Consider the following 21,065-nt stretch of genomic DNA (forward strand, 5'->3'; position numbering starts at 1 on the left):
GTCATGCATCTATAAAGAAAAATCACTGCGCTAACAACAGAGTGGTTGGGTTTTTTGATATCCCATCTCTTGATAACTTAAGGGGTTTGGTTACCAAGTGTCACTTGTTGTTCCTGGGCAGGGAGTGAGCTACTGCATATTTTAAAATGGCCTCAAATAACTTGCGTAGGTATAAACTGACCCTCAATATACTCTGAACTGATTATTTTACTACTTTCTCTGGAATGAGCGCCTGTATTTTGTCATACTGGTTTGTGTAGAAGCTCTCCTATACCTTGGTATAAACTTGCCATTATTTCAAGACCCTGCAAAGCTAGAAACTCACCTTTCAATGAGAAACACATTTTCTCGTCGGTACGGAAAGTCGCCGAACACGGATGTGAAATTCATGGCATCCTCCTTATCGCGTCATGAGCATGCAGAGGTAAACTGCAAGGATGTGGCTGGTGTCAGCTCTTGCAACTGAGAGGAGTTAATAATCGCACTGGGGAGAGAGGGCAGGGAGGAAGGCTGGCTGTTTGCTGGGAGAGGGCATGGGCATCTCTAGCTCACTTCTGTAGGCTGCAGGCAGCAGCAGTCATAGGCTGGAGCATGGTGATGCTCTGTTTTGGAGAAGAAAACATTTTTCAGCAGTGTATTGCTGCACATCACTTGAAACGTGGCCCAGCAGTTGCAGAACCGAGGATGCGCTGCCCAGGGCAACCCCAGCTACATGGCAAGGGGACAGTTTTGTCCTTAATGTTGTATAATATAGATATACACCCTGCAAATGACGACCATCATCAAGGAAAGCTGCCTGTACAGTCCATGAAAAACTGCAAAGCTAATGATGGGCTGGGCAGATAATCGTGGGAGAGTTAATTGTAAGGTTTGATATGGCATCTTGTCAGCAGAGATAAGTTGTCACGTTTTCCACTTGAGCTGAAACTAAATGATTGTAAAATAAGTTATGAGTGTCCTTGGGCCTGTCTGCCAGAATGATGGCTAAGAATACATTCCTGGCCCATCAGTCTCAAGCAGCCCGCTTGATATTTATGCGAACTGAATGTTATTTTATTCCCCCTCTAGTCATGCTTGTCAGCTTCCCGAGTGAAAAGTGAAACTGCTTCTTTGACTCATACTTCAAGTATTGAAGCTCGGAGAGGCTGCAGATTGTTATTATTATTACTAGTATTATATATTTTTTTGGGTGTGCGTTGAACATTGATGCCCGATTGGGAAGAACTAATGGCTGACATTGAACGCACGGGATGGCTGCAAAACAGCCCATCCCAACCCAGTGAAACGCATCTTATGAGTTCCAGTGCCTCTGTCAAAGCTGGTTTAGATGTGGAGTAATGAGGCGCTTGCTTTTTTAATTTGGCGTGCCTTTTTGCTTGCCTTTTTTTTTTTTTTTTTTTTTTATATATTTAATAGCGCCGACAGTGGTCGTCTGTTCTCAGGCGTGGTAATTGATACAAAATAAAATGCATTATTTGTATTCAGTCAGGAGTATGAAATTGCATTCAGCGGGCTGAAGCCTGAACTCATTTACAGTTTTCCGAAGCCGGGCTTTCAGGAGCCCTCTTTTCAATTTGAAGAATACCTTGTCAGGCAAGAGAAGTAGTGGGAAATGGGAAAGCACAGCGTGTAAGCCTAGCGCCTTTTGATTGCTCATATTTTAAACCGGGAGAATGTTAAATAACTTCCATCTTCAAAGGGTGGTCTCCGAAACCGGGAATACAGGGCATTAATACACCAACAATATCAGCTCGGCACCCGTTTACGAGCGACTTGCGTTTCTTTTCTGGTTGAGGGGGAGGGAAAGCTTCGGGCTCTTCGCTTCAGAGCCGTTTGACCCAAGGACAGCAGGTTATTACCTGGAAAGGGCTGCGGATCACGAGGATTTACCATAGGAGGTTAATTCTTCAGCTCTCCGATGCGAGCAGTCGGACGCTACGTGTGTAAGTGTCCTATTTTTCAAAGCTCACAAGCAGGTTTTGTTGGTGCAATTTATAGCCTAGAAATTAGAGTAAGCTCCAGTGAGCATACAGATCTACCTTAATATTTTTTAACCAGGATCCTGCTGAAAAATATATTCTGCAATTTTGTGTCAGAGTAGGGTTTCTTGACCATTTTACGGGTCCAGGGCATTGTGGTTGATGCTGGAGTCACACACAGCACTCGTATGCCCACCTCTTATGCCCTTTCGGTATGCGTCTCGGCATCACAAATATTTGGAAACGAGCTTTGTGAAAGGCATGGGTGAGGGTTGTAGAGTTGGTTTTTCCTGGATTTTTTTTTTTTTCCTCCCTGTGAGTAAAATGGCATAATTCTTTTTAAAGTGAAAGCTGAGAATGAGGCCTGTCCATGTGCCTCTTGCCTCCTATTTTCTGAGGGGAAAAAGTGAAGCATTTTGAGAAACTGTGTTAGATGTGAGCAAGCCTTTATGTCTGGTGTGCTCTCTGGGATTTTTCTGTGATATTTATGAATTTTCTGGATTTTCACAAGCAAATGAAAATCAATGAGATGCATTTTTGGTGCCCTATGGCAGACCTTGCTGCCACAGCCAGGCCCCTTCCTTGCCTGGCTCTGTGGCTGACCTGTCTCAACACGGCAATTTTCACGTCATTGCTTCAAAGGAGGGGGTTTTGTGTGTGGTTTTTTCTTCTTTTTAAGTACCCAATGTATGAAACCTTCTCAAGTCTCAAACTGGAGGTCAATGTTTAAGACTAGCACTAACCAGCTTGCATCCATGGTCATACCTTCGTATTGCTGGCATTCTTTTTTGCATCTTCTCTTCTTTCAGTGTCAAGGATCCAAAGGTATCCGTGTCCCTTTTGCCAAGAGCATCCTGAGCACTGGCATGGATTCTCGTCAGGGTTTGCCTTCCTCTTCATCCAGGGAGACAGCAGACCCTTACAGGATAGCTGCTTTGAGCATTTCTGGGTCAAATACTTAAAATCTCCTATAGAGATACACAGTAAATACATTCCCGTGATTCCCTTTTGTGGTTAAATACTTGATGATTGGTTTCAAAATAGTGAACATAGGGAAAAGAACAAAAATCCTTAATAATAAGCTTACATTTGATTTGGTCTCTGTTGCCAGGCAATTAGCTCCATAACTTATCCCTCACTAATAACTTGGAGCACAATTGTGCTCAGCAGGTAATTAGTAAGTAAACTTCATTAGAAAAAAAGAAAATAAGTGTTTCTTTGTCAAACAGGCAGTTGTATGGGGATTTAACTACTCAAAAAATCAAGAGCTACTTTTTAAGTAGTCTTTGGCTTGATAGTCTTCTGACATACTAATTCATCTTAAGTGCAGTCCTGGTATTGCACTTTAGTGCAATGTGCTATCTAACCAAGGTTCTGGAAACAGCTTCACTTTACCTGACAGCAAGCACTTTACTTAAAGTGTAGGATGTTACATTAAACTGTATAATTAAAAACAAAACCAAACCAACAAAATAGAAATGCATTTAGTACTGATCATAGCCAAAAGATTTGTTGCAATTAAACTAAAATCATATTACCAACCTTGGGAAAAAATACTGGATTAAGGTTAGTTGAGTATTTGCTACGTGAAAGGACCCAGATAGAGAGTGAAGTTTCAAGTATGTCTTCATTTCCTACACTTGTGTTAAATATGGCTGTTAGATGTTTCTTGACTGAAAACAAGAACAACTACTCAAAGAGAAGGCATTCATGTATTACCGGCCATTACATGGACCACAGATGAGACTGTGGGTCTATGCTTACGAGAGGGGGGTGTCATCAAGCTTTAATTTTGATTTGGTTGAGCGAGCTAATTGGTGGCGGAGGGGAGAAAATGACTCTGTCATTAGTTCTTGAAATTGTTGCATGTTATGCTACCATACCATAGCTAATACAGAGGGAAACCAAACACACTGAACATGGGATTATTTTTTTCATTGGGAGCAGGTAGTAAGTGACCCTTTATCACACAATATTAATTGTACGAGGCATACATGAGTTCACACCTTGTTTTCCCATCTTTATTGCCATTACCACCTTTTCTCTCTGTGTTGTCTTTAATATTAATGAAAGCAGATAGCGTTCAGAGGATGTTAAGATATCTCTGTTCTATTATGTATTAAAATGTCCTAGCGTTATACGAGTTAATTTGAGGATCAGTAAGATCTTTGTAAGAAAGAGCAATTGGAAATAATAAAGTGATTTCCCATTGTTTTTTGTCAGTTCCAGCTGGCCTGTTTCTAAAATTGATGCAAAGTCCTGTTGATTTAATAGGACTTTAATCAGAACTTCAGCCAAGTTGCTTTTCTGTACCTTATTGAAGAAGTAAGGGATATTGTTAGGAGACTCTTTTGTAGCCTTTGGAGGTCAATGAGCTCAAGAAGTTAGCTGCTAACAAATAGCAAAGGGTTATATCTTGGATTCTAGCAATCATTAATTTAAATTATGCAGTATTTTTCTTTTTCCTTAATTTTTTTTTTTCTTCCCCTCCCCACATTGCAGATACCGGGTTAGGAGATTCTGTGTGTTCGAGCCCAAGTATATCCAGTACGACGAGTCCCAAACTTGATCCACCTCCTTCACCTCATGCCAACAGAAAGAAACACCGCAGGAAGAAAAGCACGAGCAATTTCAAAGCTGATGGTATCTCGGGCACAGCTGAAGGTAAGCTTACTCTATGGCGGAAGTCTGAATTTGGAAAATATTCCAAAGAGCATTGTTAGTACAACCCAACTACACCATTGGCTTTGCATACAGAAGGTAAAGAGAATTGTACTGAAGAAGAGAAATTAAACACTGATCTTTTAACGATGAAGCTGAATATTCTGAAGTATCACTTGGATAGTGAATTCCACTGTCTGAAACGTGTTTGGAACTGATGTTTTTTAATAAATAAAAAAGTGTCCCCAAGTTAATATGGAGAATCATTAGCAGTAAAGGTAAGGTGCAGGCATACTTGTGAAGGTAAAAAGAAAGAAAAAGTCAGGTTCACTCAGTAGCCCATACATCACATTAGAACTTTTGTATTTTTTCAGTATTAATAAATCTTGTTGTACCTCTTCTGCTTTGACCCATCCTGAGCTCTAGAATCGCAAACGCTTCTGCTGCCTGTTATTGTTTGAATATTCAGTTGCTCATGGAGAGATTGTGTTATTGGAGGATAAAAAGGAAAAGGGGAGAGTTTAAATGTTTGGGTTCTTTTTTAAGAACCAAAAAGGAAAAGCCAAAAAGAACTTCTTTTTTCCCTTAGGTTTAGCTTACTATTTCCAACATGAACACTGCTATAGCTGTTCAATGCCCTTCTGAAGGGGTAACAATGTGTACAGTAGCCAGATATGATATAAAACATGCTTGTATCTTTAGAAAAGAAGAAAAGAAACATGCTAGGATTCAACCAAAAGAGCTCCAGAAAAAAAGATGAACAAGGGTAGTTGGAAAGCTCAGAAACTGGGGAGTCAACATATAAGGAGAGATGAAAAACAGAGACAATGGAACAACATTGTTGGAAAAGGGGAGTGTTGAGTAAGAAAAAGATGCGGTTGTAAGCATTGGAGAGTAAAAAAACAGCTAATTCAGTATCAAAGAGCGTTGGAGCAAGTTCTGAAAAAAGGATGACAATTGCAGACGGCTGAAGAGACATTAAAAATAGATATGATAATAGTATACAACTGAGAAGGGGCATGTTAACTACTACTTAGTCATCCTTATTTTCCATTTATTTAATTTCTCAATTGCACTTCTTTCACATACGGAATTTATTTCCCCAGCTATCTATACAAATCCTTTTTTAAAAGCCATCAGTTTTTTTTCATATCTCCTGTTGCGTTCTCTTGCCAGTCATTTAACTATCTTTACTGTTAGTTTCCTCCTAATTTATGGCCTGAAGCCAAATTTTATTTTAACCTTTCATTTTTAATGTTATCTTTTTTTTTTTTTTAACAATCCCTTTTACACCACTTATTTTCATACCTCAATGGCAAGTTATAGAGGGGATTTTTCAGAGCGCTCACCATTGGTCCAAGACTATTTTGTTGAAGTCAATATGAATCAAGACCAGCTGGATATCCAGAGCCTTTGAAAAATCTCTTTCTAAGTAGTTAATACATGTATGTTTTCTTTCTCCTGGGGAGATTATTTTCACAAGTCACTGGAGCTGGAGCCTGTGTGGTCCTGGTCTGCAGGCGCGGACTTCTGACCTGCAGCGTGCAATGGGGGATCTGCAGTTGTTGTGCATCTTGTCCCTGAAATCCCTGTTCTGATTGAAGTGGGGAGTATGTGCTCCTTCATCTTTCTCTGTTTTCTCTTGCTCTTCTCCTTGTCTTCCAGCATCATAACATGCTAGTCTGAAATCCTTTGGCGATAACTCAACAAAATTGTCCTCTTTCATGTAAATGGGATAAATATGCTTCCAGAAGGGCAAGAATTGGCTGGCAAGCAGTAACTAAGTAAGGCACAGGGAGCCTTAGAAGTAGTAGTGAGTGCCAACGCTTGCTTTTACAGTCTTTGTATCTCTACGTTAGCCCATCAGCTTTCTTTGACCCACCTCTTCTTGCATGTCTTCTGAGATGGGCACTCTTCTCTGGCTTGGGGCTCACAGTTGTGTCTTAGGTGGACCACAGTTAAATTCTTTATAACATCTCTTTAAAAGCACAGCCCAGTGAAAAACAACAATTGGCCACAAGAACAGAATCACAACTTTCTACACAGCGTTCTTGCTGTGCGTGAGAGGAACTCCAGGCATCCTTCAGCAGATAACTAATCTTACTGGCCCTTGAATCCTTAGCAAGGTTGGGAGGAGATGCCTGACAGTTAGGACAGTCAGCCTCGTCTGTCAGTGGTAGCTGAAGGAGAAAGCAATGAAGCGTGCTCGGGTTCCCTGTCCTTTTAGAAGAAGGGCATCTCAGAAAAAGTAATGATGATTGTAGATTCCTGTGAAGTACTTTCTAGCAAGTCTAACAAAGGCTGAGGGTTCCTTTTTCCAAATCCTGGCATGTGGGCACTTGCAACCTTTGTGTGTGTTTTCTGGTACTTGTAATTTCTGGCTTGCACCAAAAGGTTGGGTATGCTTTATGGTTGACCAGACAGGTAGTGTTTATCTCTCTGAGCTTGTTGTGATGCTGAATAACGGGAATAACTCCAGTCCTGGCACAACCTATGTCACAAGCCAGTCTGCTGCTAGTGGGGTGTGTATCTGAGGTGCTTCAGGCCATTACAGGTTTTTCTCCAAGTAGTTGAATGTAGCATTTTCACATCCATCTTGCGATTCAAAGCAGTTTTCAGTTCAATAATTCAGCCTTTCCTCAGGAAAAGGCTTATTTCTTTGTTCTGCAGCGCTTGGCTACAAATCTGTCCAATGACCTAAAAGATTTCCGGTTTGATTTTTCTTCTTCCACACTTGCCGTAAGCATAGATTTAAACCCTCAGAGGGTTACTGCAGTTTTGAAGACCACAAATCCAAATTAAACAGTAAAAGGGAGATGTTCTGAGGGATGCATGCTTTGCCTTGGCAACTTTGATTGAGTGTTTGAGATACGGCAGGTGACTTATTGAAAATGGAGTACAGAAGACTGGTGATAATCATGGGAGAACCATATCTTCCTTCCTTCTGGAAATCCTGAGCTCGCTGTGAAAAGGAAGAGGAGGATACTCCTGCAGTAGCTATTCTCAGACAGTTACAATGGATCAGAGTTAAATGATTTGAGTAATTCTGGATTTTATGTTGCCTTCCTTTGGGTCCAGGCACTTTTCAAGTGTCAGCTTTCAAACAGAAATTCTGGGTTCCTTCATTTTTGTCTGTAGCAAAGCTTAGGTGTTCAATGAGGTTTAAATCTGGTCTTCAGCAAACTCTAGCATTTTTACTGCACTTTGTGGTCTTTTTTTCTCCTTGAACGTGCCTGCTTTGATCATTGACCTCTGCCCAAGTATTCAGATATCACGATGATGGACACTAGTGAGCCCAGGGTGATTCACTAATTCCAAGGACTGATGCTCATCTCTTTTATGCCCTTCCATAAAGGTCATGCTGATTCTTCTTTCTCCACACTATCTGCACATGCACAGCCCTCTCTTTCTGGGATCGATTCTTTCATCTTACTTGGTTTATCTTTCTGCAGGCTTTCTGAGACAACGGTTGCAGCAACAAAAATACTAAAGCAACTGTGCTGCAGTTGGATGAAAATTAAAATTCAATTCCTATTTTGGAAAACCAGATTCTTCTGAAATTTTTCCAGTGCAATGAAACCCAGAGAGAAGTTTTTTAGTTCTCCGTACAGAACTTGTCACTGAAAAAATTTCTCAGTGTTTTTGAGGGTAACAGCAGGAATGCTTACATTAGGCAAGGTGCCAGCAACCAGCAGTGTTTTTCCCACCATGCTGTCTAAACTTGCTCAGAGCAGGATTATACAGTGCTGTGTTTCAAAGAGGAATAGCAGCTCAGAGCCCAGTCTGTTTTGGTACCCTTGTGCTGCTGCAGTTAGTGGAACAGCTAGCGATGATAAGAAGGTTTTTCAGCTTGAAAACAAGTAGAAAAATTAAAAAGCTTTCTTGGAAGTACTCTTACAGAAAGACCTTTCCCATTGTTTATTTTTCTTACTCTTGTTAGACAGTTTCAAAGCTTCATGGCTATGCCAGCTTGAACCTGCCTGCCCTCAATCCATCTGTGAGATTTTAGGAGCTATAGAAAGCCCAAATCTGCATCAAATCTGGATCAGCTGTGCTCTGCAAGTGTTCCATTGACTAAGAGCTGTCGCCAATGGCCAATGTTGCTGTCTGCTGTAAGGCCAGTCCGACTGCATCCAGGTAGACGGGTGAATCACTCCTTCACTCAGGGAGATGCAAGGCAGCTGCAGGCAGAGTGCTGTTAATTTATCTTCTCTCTCGGCAGCATAGGCAAAACAAGCGTAGTTCTGTGTTTCCATTCATGCAGATGGAGCTGAGAAACAGGAATTGATGACAGAGTAGTAAATGTGATTAGCGACTCAGTAGACTTTCCAAACTCTGTGTTTTCTCTGTAAATCCATGTTCCACATTCTTCTTCATCGCTGATTTCTAAAGAACTTTTGAAGGACGAGGAAAGACCTTTTATGTTTCTTTTTAGACCTGTTTTCTTAACACAAAGGTGTTTGTTCTCTGCCCCTTGTAAAGTAATTGCTTTTCCCTGTGCTTTTCAGATCTGTGCAGTCTAGCCCCCAACTCTAGGTGTACGCTTTCTGGCTTGTAGCCAAGGATGAACCCCAGTTTACTGAGAAATTATATTTTTCTTCTTTTACCGGAGTGAACTGGTAAAGGTACTTCAAAAGCTTGTGTTCTTCACATGCATGTTTTATAACACTGAAGTCATTTTTCTGTTCCGAATCTCAGGGAGTGTTGAAGATGAGCTGTAGTTAAGTTTGAAATGAAAATATATTCATTTGTTTTCTGTGGATGGAAAAACAGGGTTTAGTCAGACTTCTCATTTGTACTTTTAGCAATAAGCAAAAATTTCACTGCTTTCATCTGGTTTCTCAGCTGCATGGGGACTTGAGTCCAAGAGGGTGGGACAAGGTGCAAAAAGCCAAGGGAGGTGCCAGTTCATTCCCAAGACTTCTTGGCCCCTTTCAGCCATCCCAAAACCAGAATGACAAACCGTATTAGGGAAATGCAGTTCTTAGCATCCATCTCTGGAATCTGTATAACACCTGAAAATTTGATGTTTTCTGTAAATTGGAAGCAATACAGCTGTCAACTGAATATGCAGTATGCAATGCATGAAAAAAACCTGTGTGCGTTTTACCTGCAGCTTCTCACGCTAAGCTTTCCTTAGTCTCATCCCTCAAGCGTCCCTGTGATTTACCTGCTGGCATTGTATGCTGAAATGATTTAAACATGCTTGGCTCTGTACACGGCTCTGTGCATAGTCTTCTCCAGACAATTTTAACATGCATTTCCTTAGGTGCATAGTTCTAGTAAGTGTGCGGCAGCTAGACTGAACTAAAAAAATGAAATTTCTCTAACCATGCATTAAAAAAAAAAGTGATTTGGGAATTTTGGAAATTTAGTGGAAACACCTCTGAGGTCTGTTCAGTGAAACAGATGCAAACAATGAGCTATAGTGTTTGTGGGAGAGTAGAATCTTCATTTGAGAGATGGACTTGACATTGTTAATGCTAATACTTACTTATAAATACATTGAATTAAGCACCATGATGAAGGAATGTATTTTTACTTGGTGCTATTTTTTTTTCTTTTTTCTTTTTTCTTTTTTTTTTTTTTGCTTTTTATGGTCTGGAAGAAACCTTCTGACATTGTCAGAGGACAGCATGTTCAGAAACCTTTCCAGCACAAAAAGTCACAGCATCGTCACTCCCTTTTCTCTGCAAGGAAGATGTGAAATCTAATATCTTGACCTGCAGCTGCAGCAAGGGCAAAACTACTCACCTTTTCAAGAGTTTGTAACCTTTGGAATCAAATCTATTAGATATCAAGGTCCCTGTATGGATTGTATTGCTTGAAGTAAGGCACAGAACTAAGCTGCCACCAAAACTTCCTCAAGTAAAAGCTCTTTCCAGTCCGTTACGGGATAATTAAGTATACTGCTGCAGTTGTACAGGCAAACAGATGTTGCCCATGTAGCAACTCCACAGAAATTATTCCTGGTAATCTTGTCATCCTAGTTATGTTACTGGTCCCTATAAATCAACTATCAATATTTACAACTGACTGTGTAGTAGGAGTGGATTTGGGGGTGTTCTTGGAAAAGTGGTTTTTATTTCAGTAAGAAGGCAGGTTTCTGATACTGTGGGATGGGTGAACATGTGAAAATGAAATAAAGCATTAGTGCTGGCATTAGGGAAGAGTTTTCATCATATTCCTGTGGCCTATGTGTGGACATATCAGAGTTAATTTAAGCTAACTCATTTAGAAGCCGTTCATCCATCTAGCCCCATGTGGGCTGCAAAGCCCATCCCAGCACCCTATCTGTGTGCATAGCCTGCGCTGGGACGCTGCTGCTGCCGCGATGCACATGGGGGCTGAGCGTGTTAGCTTGCGGCAGGGGGTTCCCCATGTGCGGTAAAGCAGTAACACAAAGTCTGAGGATAAATCAGTAGGGGAAAACAGTTGTTCCTTAATTTTTTCCATGCCCAATTTTTTTTGCAGTTATACTCTCCTTAAAGTGGTTAGAGATGTCTTAAGCATTTTCCCCTCTAAAAAAAAAACATATAAAAAATTTAAAAACCCAAATGCAGACCCGTGTCATACAGAAGAGGAATATGTTTCCATCCTGTCATGCAGTATTTCTGTGCATCTTGTGATGGATGGTTTAGTGAGAGCAGGTTTTGTTTCTATTTCTGGTCTCTTAAGTGCCCGAAGTTTTAGCAAGCAAATGTTCCATAGTTTTAAAAAATGTTCAGCAGTATTTTAAGTGAGATTGATACAAAAGTGGTGTTTTGATTGCGGTGTTGAAGAAAGAAGCATTTATTTGGAACTGGAAGGGTTTGCAGTATAAGCAGATAGCTAGGAACGTTGGGGGTTTTTTAAATAGGTTTGTAATTAATTTAGGGTTACTGATGAATTCTCTTAATACACAATTTGTTGATCGTAATGTCATTTGTGTAGTTCTCCTGTGCATGAAACATTTCAGAAATTTCAGCAAATAGCATTTTGCTGAATTGCATACTGCACACAAAAGACCCAAGTTCTGCTTTGCTAATCGTCACTAAATCTGGAGTTTAACAAGCTTGCCTTTAATAAGATTTTAGGAGTGTGGTTTGATAAGTATATGCATCCTGATTTTGTGGATTATCTCAAAAGAGTTGTAGGCCTTGCCTGGTCCAGCCATTCTCTGCTCTAGCTGCTTTGTAGGTAAAAATTTCTTTAAAAAAACCAACCAACCAACCAGACAAACAAGCAAACAAAAAAGGTCTTAGTTGGCATTAAAAATGAAACAAAACTGAGCAAAATATCTAGCTGTATTTTCTTCTGTCTGCATGAGAACTTAAAAAAAAAAAATCAACAGTATGTGACCATATTTGTTGTCTGTAATGCCAAATGCTTGTTTTGATTTAAGCGTACTGCAAGTGTCTCAGAGGTTATCACCTATTCAGTGTCAAAACACTCTTTGGTTTCAATTCCACTGATCATCAGTAACTTCATTCACTGCTTCGCAGGAGATATAGTACTGGCCAATTGTTGTACACCTGAGAAGCAGGAGGGCAGAAATTAATAAAATCTAGACCGAATCTTCAGAGACTTACTTTCAACCAAGGCATAAAGGTCACTTGTTGGGAAACCTTCAGCCTCAGTCGTCACAGCCTATCTGACATGAAAGGTTTGCTGCTGAAAGACATTTATGTTGATGCTGAGGAGTGAAAGACAAGGGAGGTGAAGCTCATCTATTGTTTTAACCTACTTCATTGCAGGCTAAACAAGTTGAAAGATTCCCTCTTCTCTTTAAAACCACTGTTAGCTCAGGGTCGGAAGAGGCTGCTGGTTCCGCCTACCTGGTTGAAAGGAAAAGTGTCGCAGTGGTGGTCAGTGGGGAAGGGGATTCTGGAAAGGTTGAGTCCCAGGATGAATTGGTGGTGGTTGTACACACCAGCACATCTGGATAGCTAGAGAAAGATAACACTTTTTTTTTCCCCCCTACATTTCTGTGAAAAGTGGTCCCACTCTTAGTACATTAAGCACTCTGTGTTGTGACTGCAGAAGGGTACACTCTGTATCCTTAGTACAAGTGCTGCACTGTGATTTGGCCTGATTTTTTGGAAAAGGAAGAAGTTCTAAGTGTCTTTATAATTGAATGAAAACAAGTGACACCTTGGTGTTTTACTGACTTCAGGTAATTAGTGTCCTTAGAACTATGCTGTCAGCCTGAGACAGAGACCTTGATTATGAAAAAGCTTCCTGATGTTCACAACATGATGTTTACAAGATAGCAAGAAGTACTTGTAAGATATTAATCCTGCTAGAGAAGTTAGTTCTGTTTTGTTACTGAAGTAAGAGTGTCTACTTTAAACGTTCCTTGCCAGTTTTTCCAGAGCCTAAGACTGTAATTTCATTATGAATCTATATAGCTAAATTAAACTATCTTAAAAATAAAATGAGATGACTATGTATTATAAAGCTATAGTAAATTACAAGACTAAAATAAGGTCATTCTGTTAAGTATAACTTGTGTTTTCCTGTTCACCACATAACTGATCTCTTGAGTCAAGGTGCCACAATTTAAATAATTGGTTATTATGGTGTAGCAGGAAGACTTAATTTTTGAAGGATGCCTCGTCCTCAGCTTTCTGTGTACGTGGGACTCATGAGCTTATTGGAACTGAGCTGCAGAGGTACATTGGGGAGAAGCTGCCTTTAAAACATGGAAGTCCTAAGTAATTCCCTTCTGAAGACCTTAAGCAGCTAAACCAGAAGCACTAGATTAGACAAATATGAAGAAGAAAAATCCATGAAGGTCTCTTAAAATAAAGATTACAACATCTCCCAACCATGGACCATTCTGGAAGGTATAGCAGGGTACACGTTGCTTTATCTGTTCTTGTTCTGCTTTTTGTAGGCATCTCCCACTAGTTGCTGATGAAAGCATAGCAGGCTAGGTGGACCTCATGCCCTGACCTGTTGTGGCTGTTTGTATGCTCTGCTTCTCTATGGCATGCCTTGTTAAACTGCCGTTTGCCTTAGGAGGCACAGGGCAGCTTTGAGGGGAGGGTTGATGGGATGCCAGTTGACTACAGACATGCACTTTTTACCATAATATGTAACATGAGATTAATGACAGTGGCTTGATTGTGGAGGTTTGTCATGTATAGCTCAAACCTGGAATTCAAGGGGGAATGTGTCAATAGGTCTGATCTAGCATAGGGTTATAAAACATGCTCTTGGCATTATACTAAAAAGAACTCATAATCAAGAGGTACACACAGAACAGAATGTAGAAATAGCAACTGAGTTGGTTTTTTTTATTCCAGAACCCTACTTTTTAGTCAATTGTGGGTAAGCCCTGACGAATATATGCTGCTACTCAATGCATTCTTAGGGCTAAGAACCAATCTGAGCATAGTGCCAGGAAATACTCCTTGTGTAATCAGCCTCCTTGCTCCAGGTCTGAAGAACCTCAGTGGACAGTGAAACCACATCAGCCTTTAAATCCAGGTGAAACAAGTGATGATCTTTCCCAATGCACAGCTTTGCTGGTTGTCTCCCCTCTGTGCTCCAAATAAAGGTATTCCTGACATGGAATCTAGCAAGAGAGATGTAGAAAGTCTCATTTGATAAAGTTTGTGATTTAGGTGTATCTAATGCTGTCTGCTTACAGGGAAGTTGGAGTGAAGATGGTGTTTCCAGCTGGTTGCAACTGAAGAGTCTGCATGCACAGTATTTGCCCAGCATCATGAGTCTGATGCTCTCTTTTGTACCTTGTAGGCATTACAGGTTTGGGGAATTTGCTAGTTGCCAGTTGCAGCCAAATGCTTCCTCTGCTCCCTTTTAATGCTGGTGGGATTTTTTTGCAGCTCTCTTAGACTTTAGGATTTAATAACAACCTATAGATCAAGAAATATTTGTGCCCTTTTCATTTTGGTTCTTTGCCAAAATGTTTGTGACACCTTTTAAAAAGCAGGTCCAAACCAAAAGTGAGGGAGGTGACGGTGTATGTGAGCAATTTTGCTAAATAAGTTGTTGAACATGCTTATATTTCTCCCAGGAATTTTTCTTTAAGAGAAGTGGGCAAAGTGCAAAAGCCTGAGCAATTTAAAGTTGTTTCCCTTGAAGAGATGGTGATTCTTCTCTCAATTTCCCTTTGTGATTTTGGTTTTTCCAGTTACCTATTAATCCTGACATTGATGGTTTTAAGCATTTATTTTCTCATTTCTTTATGTTAATGGGCATTAGTCTCTTCATGCGATGATTTTTCAAAGGGTAGGTTGGGGTCAGCTGGGCACGATGTTTCAACCTTTCTTGGACTACAAGTTGCAATATCAGCAACATGTGCATTAGCAAGTGCTATGGACCCCTGTTTCTTGCATGGTGATAGAGCCTGCCAGAGTCTGTGAAGTGTGGAGCTGGACATCCTCATCTTGCCTTGAGGAGGAGTCTCCAAATGGTATGTGTTTGAAAGGGTGACCAACTAAGATAAGAGGGTGAGCTTCTTGAGAGTGAAATGCCAGGTGGAGGGCGCCATGGTATGGGATTTAATCTTCAGTAGATGCAGGTGCTGTAGATGCAGGTGGGTGTTCTTAACTAGGGTGACTGTTCCTTCCTCTTAAGCAGTAGGTTCTTGTCTGATCATAGCAGCTTTCTCCATTTGAAAAATGCAACCCTGGAGCCATTCCAGTTTTGATGCTTTGTGGTATTGATGTCAGGCACTTACAAGACAACCCCATAACAGTAACATAGACCTCTTTTTATTTCCAACTCCTGACCAGTCAGTCATTTCAAACCTGTGTTGTTTTGTCAAGTTTTAATCCAATAGTTGCCTTAAATTAGCTGTCAAATTTAGTGAGCAGATACTTGGTATCTTTCCATCTGAAATCTCTACTGCAGATACACGTGCTGTGCATGAGATTTCAGTGCTGAGCTTGCTGCATGTTTGTTTTATACCCTGTGCTTTAATCTCCTGTTTTCAATCCCTCCACCTTTCTCTTTACAGATAGGTTACTTGTGATGGATGTTATGCATTATGTGTAGTGTGCAACTCCAGTGAAAGGAGTAGGTAAAAAGAAAACTTGAACAGGCCTCATCATTGACATTTTCCACCGCTTCGCCCCCTCCAAAAAGAAAAAAAAAAAAAAATTAATAAAGGTTTCTTTTGTGAGCGTGAGATGGAGAAAATTGGCCATTTGTCTGTGAGGTAATAGGCTTTGGTATAATATGAAAATCTATCAAATGATTAAATTCAATGACATTAAATCACAATTCATGAAAGGAGAATACTGCACAGTTTAATTCTATTTAATTTTTGAGAGGAAAAAAAAGCCAAAAAAAAAAAATGTTTGAGTTTCTCTTAAGCTGATTTCTCTGTGCTCTTTCTTAAAAGTGCCTTTCTAGTTGCCACACAGTGATGTGATCATTATCTGTCACCTCGTCGCCTTGCTGCCTCAACACGCAGTAAAATACAGAAAAAAAAAAAAAAGAAAAAAAAAAAGAGGGAGAGAGAAAAAAAAAAGACCAGAGGAGCTTGTGAAGTATGACTTCCTATCCCAAGACTCATTGCCTGCGATTCGTACCGCTTGACAGTAATGATCTTATTACAGTACTCTGGACCTTGAAGAGATTTCATGAGGAGAGCGAAAGGACGTGCCTCCATGTAATCAAGTGGCGCTGAATATTCCACGCGTTTTTGATCACACACTGATTGGGCACAGTTTTAGCCCATCTTCTAGTCAATTATGCATGGCCCCTCGTGCTCCTGTGATAGTCAGAAACATTGATAGCTGTTGTCTGGGGGGGCTGGCAGCCAGCCAGGGGTTTGAAGTGCAGTCATTCCGAGAGAAGTGCTTTTTAGTTGGAATTGATTACCTTTCTTTAGGTTTTTGCTTAATGGCAAAACTGTATTGGAGAGGGCTTCAGGTGAAAAATGGACATATTAGCCATTTAGAGTAGCTGAACTCCTAGTCAATTTTTAGCTTTCCCCTGTTTCCATCTAATTTATATTTAATGATGTAACATTTGATAATATTTAAGATATTTCATTTTCAGTTGCTGCTGAGCACACATGTTGAACACATGTTAAATTACAGTGTATCAATTTTCAGGTTTTCAAAATTAATCCAGTTTAACCTTCAGGCTGTGAGAACATGTCTTTTTTGGCACCTGTTCCAGCAAGCATGCGGTTTATCTGCAAGTGGTACGAAGATGACATTACCAAGCAGAGCGAGTGCTGTTTTCATCCCGTAATGAGGATAAATCTGCGTGCCTTAAGAGAGGCAAAGGGTCGGTAGCTGGGTCCTTAGTTTAGATTCTCTTGTCTCAGAGGCTGATTAGGCTGCTGTTAATTTCTTGCCTATAAAAATGTCACATCTTTCTTAATTCAGATTCCTCCTAAAATGAAAAGAAAATCATTAAAGGCATGCATATCGAACTCAAAGCACCATGTAAGAAAATATTATTATGCTTCTTGTTCCAGTACCAACAATCTTGTTTGTCACATTTGAATATCCTACAATATCTAATTTTTGGATGCATGTGTAGTCTGGAGAGATGGGAGTAGGACTTTATAGTAGGCTGAAGTACAACATTGTGTTAGCTTATGTTTCACCTGCTTGGAATACGCTGTGACTGACAGTGAAAAGACGCAGTCAAAATACTGCGGTAGCACCCCAAGTTTTTATTTCCACTTGTCAGTATAATTCTGCTCTACCTGCCTACTGCTGGCTGAAATAATAAAGCAGTCCTGCAAAAAGACATGGCAAGCTCTCAGCCTTTTCTGAAGGCATTTCTGCCACTAAATATCTCTCTGGTGGGACTGCTTCCTTCCAAGGTCTGACAGAATTTATAGAGTTGCTTAAACAGGCAAAATGTGAACAAAAGCTCAGTTGCTTCTTAAACTTGGAAGTGAAACCTTCCTTATGGACCCTGCCCCTCTTCTACTGCTTCCCTTTTAATTGGATTGTGGGGTTTTTCTTCCTAAAACTAATCCTATACTGGCCAGTCCTACCCCTTAAAAACCAGCTTCATTTTTTTTCATTTCTTCTGTTCTTTAAGATCAGTTCTCACTTCCCATATTGGGGCCAAACCTGAATTAAGAGAAAAAAAAATAGTCAGTCTTGGTGGGTTTTTGCTCTTTGAAACAGAGCTGTTGGGTTTTCTTCCAACGATTTTGGGTTCAGCTATTGTCTGAAATTCCATATACTAGTTTGGGGGGATTTATGTGTTTTACTTTGTAGTAACATTTTGCTACTTCTAGGCAGCCCACAAGAGCTATGAGAATCTTTTTTTTCTTTCTCCTTTGGAAGAGAAACGTCTCAAAATCTGTGTATTTGCTGACCTATGTGTGCTTGATCCCTGTACCAGCAGCCAGGATTGCTGTGTGCTCTTCAGCCTTCTGCCGTCCGCACTGAGATACAAGTTTTTCAGGCTGGGGGGCCTTGGTGTTTCTTGCTTGATGAGGTTTTGAACCAAGTCTTTAGTGCCCAAGTTGTAACAAACCGGAAGGCCCACGGTCAGCTCCTAATTTTCCATATTTGTCTCCATCAGGAAAGTAAAGGCCTTAGAAAGGTCAGCTTTTAAGGGGGAGAAGTTCTACATCTTTGGCTCTGTTGACTTTGAGTGGTGGACTCAGCTGTTTGAGCCTGCTACCAACTCTACCTATGGGAGTACATGCTTTCCCTGAAGGATTATTTATCTAAGGGCTGGGAGGAGACTGTGATGGAACAGATTCCTTAGGAGCAAAAGATAACTTGCAAGCATCTCATAACATATTTAACAGCACAATGTATGCAGTGACATCAACAACTCCTGTGAGGCTCAGATATATCGTGGCAAATTTCCCATTTGAATGGGATGCTGAAATGTGGAAAATACCTGTGTGTTTTGAAAAAAATAATGTTTGATAGAATATGATTCTTATCTGGTAGGCTCCAGTTTCCAGGGTACATCTGAGAAGAGGTTGTTTGGCACTTTTCAGCTTCTACTGCCACACACGCGTCCTCTTCATTGGCATTTTCAAACTGATACGGCATTGACTTGACTTCGAGTTCCTTTGCGCCTTCTTCCCCAGTGCTTTTTAATCTGTCTTTTTAATCTGGGGAGGAAGAGCTGCAGTTTGCAGTGATGGATTACAAAGCTAGGCTGGAGTATTTCTGACTCTACTTCATTTGACAAGGAATTGGCAGCTCCCTCGAAGACTGTTTCAGCTCCCTTTTTATTTCTCCTTTCCCATGCTCCTCCTTTTGGGACTTCAGTGGCTGTGTCCACAGTGTGCAATTGTAATGCAAGCTAGTATTTCAAGATTAAAAAAAAAAAGACATTTTAGTTTTTAAATCATCATTTGAAAATTGCTAGTGATGGTGACTGGTTTGTGATTATCATAAATGCCAGTGCTTTTCAGCCATGGTAATACTTTGTAGTGGTAAACAAAACACTAAAGTGATCTAGCCCATTTCCAGGCAACTTGAATGCTTTAGCCAACATATTTATACATAAAAGTACAGTTCATGATTTACTTAACCTTAAAATTGGAAGCAATCCTATTACATTGGGCTTAATATCATCATTGTTGCACACATAATTACTTTTTGGTTGGATGGCTGCCAGTCAGTGGGCTGTGAATGGTCAGTTATAAATAACTTTTTTTTTCTTGAAAAACCAATTCAAATTTTATGGTGAGACATGCTGTTTATCACATGAATGTCGCAGCAGTCTGAGCTTAGAAAGGTGGATATAGTGAAGGAAATCATACAGTGCATATCCCTTGACTAATACACGTCTTTCTGCTCGTTACTGATTTTTTTAAATATTTCTGCAGTTTCTGGAGATGTCTCACAGCCAGTAGTGTTAATTGAGTAATAACTTCTTTCTTGGTACTCTCTATTTGGATCTTGTTTGATTAAGGGATACACTGACTTTCGAAGTATTAAAAAAGTATTTTGAATACAAAGTTATTAAACATCTTTTCCATTTCCAGTGACTCGTTAACTTGGGCTTACAGTGCATTCTTGCCATGTGTCGTCTCAGTGGCAGAACGTGGGTGGGTGTTTCTAATAAAATTTTACACAACTGGAAGAATCAGTCACCACCTGTAAGATGGGCTGGGAAATTTTACATGCTGATTTTCATATTCCAACTTCAGCTGCAAGTTACTGGCTTCATTATGTCAAGGGGAAATATTCTGCATGTGGAGTTGACATTTCAGCATCATGTGTGCTATAATTCAGCCACATAAGGGGTATGGCCTGTGACCTGTATCTCAGGGTGCATTACTGTCTGCTCATAGTGAAATGCCATCCTGATAGATCTCTGTAGCGATAACCTCAGCTTTCTACTAAACGTGTTTTGCCAGTCCAAACTTAGTGCAGCCTGGATGTACATCTGCCATTTGGACCAGAACAATGTCTGCAGAAGTTTCATTTTCCTTGTGCTAGTGCTCATTTAATATTCTTTTTTCTTCTAAATGGACAATATATAAGGGGAGCTTGTAAGAAAGATGGAGAAAGACTTTTTACCAGAGCCTGTAGTGACAGGACAAGGGGTAATGGCTTTAGACTGAAAGAAGGTAGATTTAGATTAGATGTAAGGAGGAAGTTCTTCACTGTGAGGGTGGTGAGGCACTGGAGCAGGTTGCCCAGAGAGGTGGTGGATGCCCCATCCCTGGAAGAGTTCAACACCAGGTTGGATGGGGCTTTGAGCAACCTGGTCTGGTGGAAGGTGTCCCTGCCCGTGGCAGGGGGGTTGGACTAGATGAACTTTGAGGGTCCCTTCCAACCCAAACCATTCTGTGATATTGAGTCTCAGCATACTGCAGGAAAATTCATGAAACTTCGCTCTTTCGGCCGTTTCCATCACTCCTGTTTCCACTACCATTTTCTCTTTGACCCCATTTGTATCCTTTGAAACTTCTTTGCAAGAAGGGGTTGCTGCAGAGTTCCCTGTACAATGTAGCTTGGCCCAAAGATACTTATCTTTTTCTCCCATCCCTGTTTAGCTGTGCTCCTGGGGCTTCACAACAGGCTATACAGTTAATTACATACTGACTTATTAAATAGGCACCTGTAGAACCATATGTAAAATTGTAGAGATAGTTATGGAGATTGAAGACAATATTTTAAAGGGAATATACTTTCTAGAAACAATGCTGTGAGAATTCAAGTCTGTTTAAATACAAAATATTTCAGTAGTTGGAGCCTCAAATGAGATACTCCACTGAAATACTGTAAATAACAAACATGTACATTTTCATCCTAAAAGTAAGCACTCATCAATGGTAGATGGTCCACAATCAAGATCTTTAAAATATCACCAAGGGTTCCTGAAGAACTGTTTTCAGAAAATTGTCACTTGCCAGGCAACATACCTGAATGTCATAGAATACTTAAGAGGCCTCAGTGTTTAATTAAATTAGAGCAAACCTAATTGTAATAAATCATAGATTAATATGTGCTTATGTAT

The 21,065-nt window shown here is 40.3% G+C and overlaps 1 protein-coding gene across 9 annotated transcripts in view; it reads left to right on the forward strand.

Moving 5' to 3' along the window:
• Window positions 1-21,065, forward strand: part of AGAP1 (ArfGAP with GTPase domain, ankyrin repeat and PH domain 1) — a 395,049-nt gene that overhangs the window by 292,283 nt on the left and 81,701 nt on the right. For all 9 annotated transcript variants that reach the window (XM_075027850.1, XM_075027851.1, XM_075027852.1 and 6 more), the window contains one exon: window positions 4,482-4,643. In XM_075027850.1, the coding sequence (XP_074883951.1) occupies window positions 4,482-4,643 (162 nt within the window). The remainder of the gene's footprint in view (window positions 1-4,481; window positions 4,644-21,065) is intronic.

The sequence above is a fragment of the Buteo buteo genome, chromosome 5, assembly GCF_964188355.1.
Source record: "Buteo buteo chromosome 5, bButBut1.hap1.1, whole genome shotgun sequence".
Classification (NCBI taxonomy): domain Eukaryota; kingdom Metazoa; phylum Chordata; class Aves; order Accipitriformes; family Accipitridae; genus Buteo; species Buteo buteo.